Here is a 9,117-nt window from a genome sequence, read left to right as displayed (position 1 = left end):
TCCATGGCATGAGCTGCAACCCCCAACCTGTGTCACACCCCTGTGGCCTCTCCATCCGATTTCACTTCCTAGGCACAGGTCTAGGAAGTGATGTCAGAAGAGCAGACAGGTACGACAGCAGGTTGGGGGTGCGGCTCATGCCATGAACATTTCAGAGGTACATGAAATTTGGTAAAATGTAACACATACAACACGCTTAAAACAAGTCCAGCCAAATATATAGCCTCTTTAATAAGTTAAAGTCTTCACATTGCTTCTTAATTTATTCAAATAAACCAGTCTATGCATCTGATCAGTGCATTAGTTTCTTGTTCAGTTTATTAAATCTCTCTGGATGCAAGAGAATAGTAGAATCGGCAACAAGGAAACTGAGATACAAGATGAATGTTTTAGGACAAGGCATATCCAAAAAATTTTTGTTTTAAAGGGTGAGAAGGATTCCTAAAGCTTTTTTTTTTTTTTTTTTTTTAGCAACAACCTACTAAGATTTTGTTAAATGCTGTGCAATTCCATGCATTGTTCTAAGCATCCGGAAAGCCACATTTTTCATTCAACACCTGAACATTCTAGGTGCCTGATGAAAAGGTGAACAAACTGCAGACCATCATCAAGCCAACCACCCTTTGGTCTTTGTGCAATCATATCATAGAAGGTCTGGTAATGCAATGTGTCCTTCACAATCTGCAATTATAAATGTTCACCGTAACAGTTCAGCTTTCACTCCCCTATCAAAAAAGGAAAGGGGCACCGAAATAAGAAAACTGTATCTTATTTTGAGGTAGACCACATTTAAATATCTGAGACTAGTCACTACTGTGTGCCATTACATACAATCTATTGGGGTCTGCTTCTTTTAGCTTTAGGAAACGGACTAGAGATTGCAAGAAACGATCTTGACGATTGGTTGAAGTTTTGGCATCTCAACTGCATGCTGAGCCAAAGTACTATTATACCCCATTGTTAATAGCTTGTCATTTTAGAGAACATCAAAATAGTTACATGTAAGTAAGCATTAAGGGCTTTTGGGACAATGCAAAAAGGCTCAGATGAGAAGTCAAAAGTTTGTGCATTTCGGCCATATTGCTCTGGGCTATTGCATATCATCTTCTAGCTTCCGTTATCGAGATAGGCATTCATGCACCTTCACGCCGATATGCTGGCATAAAGTTCTTCTATTTGTTTTGCGAAGTAATCCCTCAGTTCTCGTCTCTTGGCCTTTAACGTTGGCGTCAGCAACCCATTTTGTATGGAAAACATATCTGGATGTATGTAAATGGCTTTCACCTGAAAACAGAACAATGGTATTACAAAGAATTATCAACACAACAGTGAATGCTGGCATTCCATGATTAGTTCTACTTCAGGCTAAGACCAGAAATAAAAAAAACTTTGCAACTGAATTGTTCAAGCGATAAACTTATCTGATTTGGCCTATTACTGTCTAATATAGAAGTAGCTATAATCAATATTCTCAAAGTGTCTGTTGAGAAGCATTCTACGGATGTCTGTAGAATGGAACCCAGGCAAAACTAGTGACTAGTTAAGGGGATTTAAAGTGTCTTGAAAACAAACTGTTCTCAATTGAGGGTGAGGGTGTTAGCCACTAAAATGCTATGTCCATATAGTGCATGCAACATTTCTAGTCAAAATAGCACCCATGCAGGCCATACAGGAGCTCAAAAGTGACTAACTGATATGGGATGCGCATTGACGCAGTGGAGGCTCGCATGGATAACTGAGGACACAGTGGCAGGGGCCCAGAGGGGAGTGGAGGATGTTCAATCCAGTAAGTATTGGCAAAGACGTTTGAGTCAGAAATGTCTGTCCCACCTGGGCAAAATAGCTTTCAATAATGGAGCAGGTTTAGATGGGGGTTCCAGAAAAGGCCTACCCCCCAGGGGTGTCCAATGTCGGTCCTCGAGGGCCGCAGTCCAGTCGGGTTTTCAGGATTTCCCCAATGAATATGCATTGAAAGCAGTGCATGCACATAGATCTCATGCATATTCATTGGGGAAATCCTGAAAACCCGACTGGATTGCGGCCCTCGAGGACCGACATTGGACACCCCTGCGGGCCTACAGCAAAAGAATGGTCACTGAACCATTAAGTTAGGAAATTGGAGGCTTAAGAGTGCCTCTCCCCCTTTTCACTCTGCTAAAATGGTACCCTCTCCTCTTTCCAGATACATGTGCAGTGTGGAAATAAAGTTGAGCCATGCTGTGGGTGTTTTCCCCACTTGTCTGAATAACCTAAAGCAGGGCTGCCCAAGTCCGGTCCTCGAGATCTACCGGCAGGCCAGGTTTTCATGATATCCACAATGAATATGCATGAGAGAGATTTGCATACCAAGAAGGCAGTGCAGGCAAATCTCTCTCTCATACATATTCATTGTGGTTATCCTGAAAACCTGGCCTGCCAGTAGATCTCGAGGACCGGACTTGGGCAGCCCTGACCTAAAGTATCAAGTATCATACCTAGCGGTGCCCTGGCAGTCTTTAAATGAAATTGCTCAACAGGAGCCATTTTTATTAAAGAACATTAATGTGCAACAAGAATGAGTCATGCTGAACTTCAAGCGTCATTTCCTGCAGAGCCGTTTTCTATTCCAGACCTGCTAATGGCGCACTGGGGCTTATGAATGGCAGAAATAAATGCAGTATTTTTCAAAGGTCAATACCAACCTCATCCACAGACTGTAGAAACATAGAACATAGAAAGATGGCGGCAGAAAAGGGCTATAGCCCATCAAGTCTGCCCACTCTACTGTCTCACCCCATTAAGTCAGAGTGCTGCTCGACCCACATAGAGATCCCACGTGGATGTCCCATTTATTCTTAAAGTCGAGCATGCTGGTGGCCTTGATCACCTGCACCAGTAGTTTGTTCCAGTGATCCACCACCCTTTCTGTAAAGAAATACTTCCTGGTGTCACCACCAAATCTCCCTCCTCTGAGTTTGAGCGGGTGCCCCCTTGTGACTGAAGGTCCCTTAGGAAAGAATATGTCGTTTTCCACCTCGACACGACCTGTGACGTACTTAAATGTCTCAATCATGTCACCCCTCTCCCTGCGCTCCTGATTGAGACATTTAAGTACGTCACAGGTCGTGTCGAGGTGGAAAACGACATATTCTTTCCTAAGGGACCTTCAGTCACAAGGGGGTACCGGTTGTAGTATGGAACCGGTACCCCCCACGCCTCCTCTCTGCCCCCCTGCCTCTTCCCCTTCCTCCCCTCCACGCACACGCCCCCCTTCCCTCTAACTGAAGTTTATGGTTCTCTTCTGTACTTTAAAATATTGCATTGTAGTTCTGTCCCTCTTTACCTTGTGTATTGATTAGTCTGTAAGTCTGTCGGTCTAACCCATTATTTTAAATTTTAAACGATATGTTTAAATATATGTTTTTTTTTTTTAATTTAATGTTGTATCTCACTTAGCAAAACTAAATAAGCGATTCCTCAAACTGAAATAAAACTTGAAACTTGTTCACAGCCGTCAACGTGGTGTTCTTCATGACCCCGTTGGCTCTCCCGACATCACTTTTGGGTGCTGCGCATAGAACTAACATCGGAGGGAGAGCTGACCTAACGGAGGTCACAAGGAGCACATTGTTGACTGCCGCCATTAACAACTTCAACTAGAGGTACAGGGAAGGGGGAGGCGCGTGCGGTAGGCGGGATCGGGGAAGGAGTGGGGGGAGGGGGCCGCTGTTTCATCGCAATGATGTAAAAAGTTTGAACACAAGCAGGAATACCTTCTGCCAAGAGGTTGGCATTAAGAGATTTGCTGCTCTTACCTGTTCAAAGGAGTGGAGTCCACCTTCTTTCCCTAACCTCACCATATCTTCCATTATTGCTTTTTCCAGTTCCTAGACATAAAAGAATGCGACATCTTTTGAGCATCTACTTTTCACAACTATAAAATCTCTGTACGTGGCTTTGGGCAAAGTGAAAAAAAAAATAAAATAATAATAATAAATTACTGCCTGAATCCCTACAGCGGGCTCCGTCTCAGGCAATGTTCAAGGCCCAGTTAAAAGCCCACCTCTGAGAGCGCTTTTGACTCCTAACTCCTCTCACCTTGGGTTCTACATCCCCTACCCTATATGTCATGTCTGTCCAAATTAGATTGTAAACTCTTCTGAATAGGGACAATGTCAGAATATATAAGTGATAAAGTGCTATATAAGTGATAAGTAGTAGTAAGTAAAGAATGACATGGGGACAAAATTGTCCCCGAAGGAACTCAATTTCCCTGTTCCTCCTGCCCCATTCCTGTAAGCTCTGCCTTAGCTTCACAAGCCTCAAACACTTAGGATTTTAAAGTCTTTTAGGTTTGCGCAGATGAGGACGGAGCTTAGGCATTGGTGGAATGAGGCATTATGACATCACAATCTGAGCTCTAGAATGTTGCTTCTTAGGATTTTAAAGTGTCTGAGGCTTGTGCAGATGAGGACGGAGCTTAGGCATTGGTGGAATGAGGCATTATGACATCACAATCTGAGCTCTAGAATGTTGCTACTTAGGATTTTAAAGTGTCTGAGGCTTGTGCAGATGAGGACGGAGCTTAGGCATTGGTGGAATGAGGCATTATGACATCACAATCTGAGCTCTAGAATGTTGCTTCTTAGGATTTTAAAGTGTTTGCAGCTTGTGTGGATAAGGATGGAGTTTGCAGGCAGTGGCGCACCTAGCATGTGACACCCGGGGCCCATCCTTTTTTGACAACCCCCCCCCCATATGAAAAACATGATTTTTAGTAACAACCCACACGTCACAAGAGTGTACCTAGGAAAAGGCAGCATCTTACAAATTGCAGTGAGCAGTACATCAATATACACCCATTGTAAAACTAAACAAGCCAGACTAGTATAGATCAATCCTACACAGTCAATCCTAACAGAAAACCATGTTTTTACGAACACACAGAAAAACACCTTCGCCTAGTATGGAATCACAAACTAACCCCTCCCCCTTTTACAAAACTGTAGTGTAGTTTTTAGCCATGGTGGTAACAGCTCAGATGCCAACACTAAAAAATGCTCTACAGTTTTGTAAAATGGGGAGATAGAATAAAAATACATAGACAAAGGTTAAACTGAAGCACCAAGAAGCTGGACTCTGGGCAACATCACAGAAATAGCGATGCATCTCCCCTAAAAGCAAAAAAATACAAATACAAATTTGTTTTCTACCTTGTCTTCTCTGGTTTCTGCTTTCCTCATCTTCTTGTCACTCTCTACCCTCTCTCTGCCCCTTCTACATGGCATCTTCTCTCCTTCTATTCCCCTTCCAGAAACGTTATGCCTTTCCCTTCCATCTCTCCCTTCACCTCCATTGGTCTGGCATCCATCTTCTTCCCTTCCCTCCTCCAATAGTCTGGCATCTCGCTCCTCTCCTCCCCTTCCCTCTCCCACACCCCCATGGTCTAACATTTCACTCTCTCCTCTCCCTTCCCCCCACTCCCACCAGCATCTGCCCCCTTTCTCTCCCTCCAACCTAATTCCATGCAGTATCCTTCCCCCTTATGCCCCTTTCCCTGCAATTCCATCAGCATCTGCCTTTTCTCACCCTTCACCATGCTTCCATACCATCCTGACCCCCTTCCTCATCCTCCACACCCTTCCTTATCACCCTGTCCCCCTTTCTGTCCCTTCACCACCTTTCCATGCCACCCTGACCCCCTTTTTCTCCTTCCACCACCCTGCTATCACCAAATCAGCAAGGTCCCGCAATGACTACTTCTGCTGCCTCTGCTCCAGAAGAGGTATGTGATGTTGGAGGGGGGCTGGGCCAGCAGATGCAGGGAGTTGTGGCAAGGTCCTGCAATGACTGCGGCTGCCGGTCCACCCCCCCTCCGATGTCACTTACCTCTTCTGGAGCAGAGGCAGCAGTAGTCATCGCGGGACCTTGTAGCACTTCAGCGCGGCTGCCGACTCTGCTCTGAAATATGTACGGTAGCCGCAGTGAAGTGCCATTTGAGCAGCATGGGAGCTTCCGGACCCGGCCAGCTGTGCACCCCCTTGAAGCGTGCACCCGGGGCGGACTACCCTGCCCCGTGTCCCCATGTCATTCTCTAACTGCAATTACAATGCCACCAAAAATCTCACAGATTGAGCCTCCACGGCATCTATTTAAGTCAGCATAGATCAATCTGATTCAACAAACATTTTCTGCTGCTGAACCAGTTTGGGGAGTTGGGAAGCCATTCTCGGAATACCATTGTTCTCACTGCTAACTTGTACTGTAAACTCAAAATGATGAACAGGGCAAAAAGTATAAAAACTTTGATTTGATATTGAGGAATTGGTGTGTCTGTGTGTGGGAGGGAGGGGGAGAGGAGGGCGGTTAGAAGCCCAGCTTCACTTAAGGAAAATACAGTCCATTACGAATACCAACTAGTTTGGAAATAAACACTCAAGGCCCAATTTGCTGAGCTTCTCCTAGTCTACTGGGGTGAGGATAGAAACATAGTAGTGAAATCATGCCCTTAGGAGTTGTACACAGCAAGAGCCGTGTTCATTTTCCAGGTGTATTCTGTAGCTCGGGGCTGGATCTAAAATCTAGTAAATGCAAGCAATCAAAGCCTTCCTTTGCTCTTTAAGAAAAAAAAGTCTACATCATTTTAATAGAATACACACCGTGTTTTGACAAAGCTGTGTATAAGAGCCATCAAATCCTCTTTTTTGTGCCCAGGCTGGCATGACCTCCGAATCAGGAACAACAATTCCCACCAGGGTAGCCTAGAGTAAGGACAAATAGCAAAAATGAACACAACTAGCTCGGGTCCTAAACATAAGGAGTATCGAAAAATCTCAATATGGCCGAACGGCACCGCCATTACATGTATAGTAGATAGTTTCACACATACGTATCCGATTGTTCCTAAGTCAAATTGAATAGTATGGAGCGATCGTTAGGGTTGCCAGATTTTACATTAGTAAAATCCGGACCCCTCCCCCTAGACTCGCCCCCCCCCCCCAAGCCCTGCCCAGCCCCACCCCCTGCTCTCGTCTAGCAAAAGGGCCTCTGCACATGCCCTCCTTCCCGACACGATTTGGAGGAAGCTTTTCTAAACCCGGACAAAAGTGCCGGGTTTTGAAAAGCCGTCCAGAACCCCGGACATGTCCTCAAAAGGAGGCCATGTTCGGGAAGTCCGGACGTCTGGTAGCCCTAGTGATAGTGGCATAGTAAGGAGGTGTGGGCCGCCCTGGGTGCTCGCACCTCTTTCGCTCTTCGCCAATGCAAGCAGCGTCTCTAAACTGCTGCTCACACTGGCCTCAGCTCTCCTTCTGAAGTCGATTCCTGGTCAGTTTTAAAAATGGCGTTTTCGACTTCCTACCGACGCCTTAACTTCAGGGGCCATTTATAGAATCCAGGCCTCAGGGCCGTGAGTATCGTGTACAGCCTACTTGGAATAATTTCCGAGAAAGTGGCAGATCTTACCTGTAGGCTGTCACCATGAACATATATCTGGGCGACAGGTTCGCTCCGAATGTAGATATTCTCAATCTTTTCAGGCGCAATATATTCCCCCTGTGCAAGTTTAAAGATGTGCTTCTTTCGGTCTATGATTTTAAGGGTACCATTCTAGTAAGGGTGAGAAAACCTTGTTATAATATCTATAAATGCACAAGAACAGACTGAGCAGAGAGCATAAGTTGGAACCTGGAATAAAAACCAAAATGATTCTATTTAGGAAGATTTTTCCCACGTCTTGCCTCTTCAAATTTGGTTACTTTGTAATTGCTTGGATTTTTTCTTTTAAGGCACATGTGTAAGTTGTTTATTGTATGCTGTTATTTTAATAATCTGCTCCGTTTTGTTTGATTATGTATGTAATGTTTTATTTTAATTATGTGTCATTGTTATCCACATAGTTGATATGGGGGCTACAAGTGTTTTAATAAATAAGATTTGTATAAATAGTTTTTTGTTGTGTGTTTAGTTGTTTTTTTTTTTAATTTTGTAAATGTCCTAGATTGTGGGCATTTAGCCACCTAGGTTTTAAGCAGATAAAACTGAAAAAAAAAAAATCCTTAGCCTCAGGTTTTACAAGTCAGGTCTTGATCATGTTAAAAATGAAGCATCAGAAAATTTAACATGAACACAGAATGCACACTTGGTGAAAAAGCAGTTATTGGTGTCCCAAAGCCCGAACTTGTGCATATTGCATGCAACATTGATTCAGTGCTTTGATTTGGAGGGAATATGCATGCATTGGACACAAACATGCTCATTAATACCCATTGACAAACTGAGGCTGAAAAGACTTAGAGCTGAGGGTACCGTGGGGCATAGTGGTTAGAGCTATAGCTTCAGCACCTCGAGGTTGTGGGTTCAAACCCTGCACTCCTCCCTGTGACCCTGGGCAAGTCGCTTAATTCTCCACCACCCCAGGTACATTAGATAGATTGTGAGCCCACTGGGATAGATGGGGAATATGCTTGAAGTACCTGTATGTAAACCCCTTTGAGTGTGATCGTCTAACTATAAGAAGGCAGTATAGAAGTCCCAATTCATTTCCCTGTTGTCATAATGCCTAAGAGCCAACCTCATCAGTGATGTCACAATGGCTTCATTGTTCTATAATTGGCTCACTTCTGATACTGTATTGGAGGAGAGTGTGGTGCAGTGGTTAGAGTTACAGCCTCAGCACCCTGAGGTTGTGGGTTCAAACCCCACACTGCTCCCCGTGACCCTGGACAAGTCACTTAAATCCTCAACTGCCCCAGGTATACTAGTTAAGTTGTGAGCCCACCGGTGGTATACAAGTCCCAGTTCCTTTCCCTTTTAAGGATGTTAAGGGGTAAATGGATTGATTACAATCAATAGTCAGCACCAGTAATGCTATTTGTATCAGGACACTTAACACTTGTTCTACCCTTTCCATCCTTCTATTATAGAAGTTGCCACTTCCTATCAAAGGGTAGAAAATATCACTGAACATTGAGAGCTGGTGGAGAGTTTACTGTTGCAAACCAAGTGACAACCACTTTGAACCGAAGTATTATATTGCAATTACCCAAATAGTGTAAATAGCACAATAGTTGGCAATATGAGCTCAAGCACTGTTGAATTCATGAAGTTAGCCCGTTACCAAATGAAAAAGTCAAGAGG

General features: G+C 44.2%; 1 protein-coding gene across 1 annotated transcript in view; it reads right to left on the bottom strand.

Moving 5' to 3' along the window:
• Positions 1 to 206: 206 nt before the first annotated feature.
• ACSL6 (acyl-CoA synthetase long chain family member 6) overlaps positions 207 to 9,117 on the bottom strand; it is a 58,690-nt gene continuing 49,779 nt past the window's right edge. The window contains exons 18-21 of the mRNA XM_033927490.1: positions 7,444 to 7,587; positions 6,639 to 6,740; positions 3,795 to 3,866; positions 207 to 1,284 (exon numbers count right to left, since the gene is read on the bottom strand). Of these exons, the coding sequence (XP_033783381.1) occupies positions 1,144 to 1,284; positions 3,795 to 3,866; positions 6,639 to 6,740; positions 7,444 to 7,587 (459 nt within the window). The 3' untranslated portion in view covers positions 207 to 1,143. The remainder of the gene's footprint in view (positions 1,285 to 3,794; positions 3,867 to 6,638; positions 6,741 to 7,443; positions 7,588 to 9,117) is intronic.

Source organism: Geotrypetes seraphini, chromosome 18 (genome assembly GCF_902459505.1).
Source record: "Geotrypetes seraphini chromosome 18, aGeoSer1.1, whole genome shotgun sequence".
Taxonomy (NCBI): domain Eukaryota; kingdom Metazoa; phylum Chordata; class Amphibia; order Gymnophiona; family Dermophiidae; genus Geotrypetes; species Geotrypetes seraphini.
This window is presented reverse-complemented; position numbering and strand designations above follow the sequence as displayed.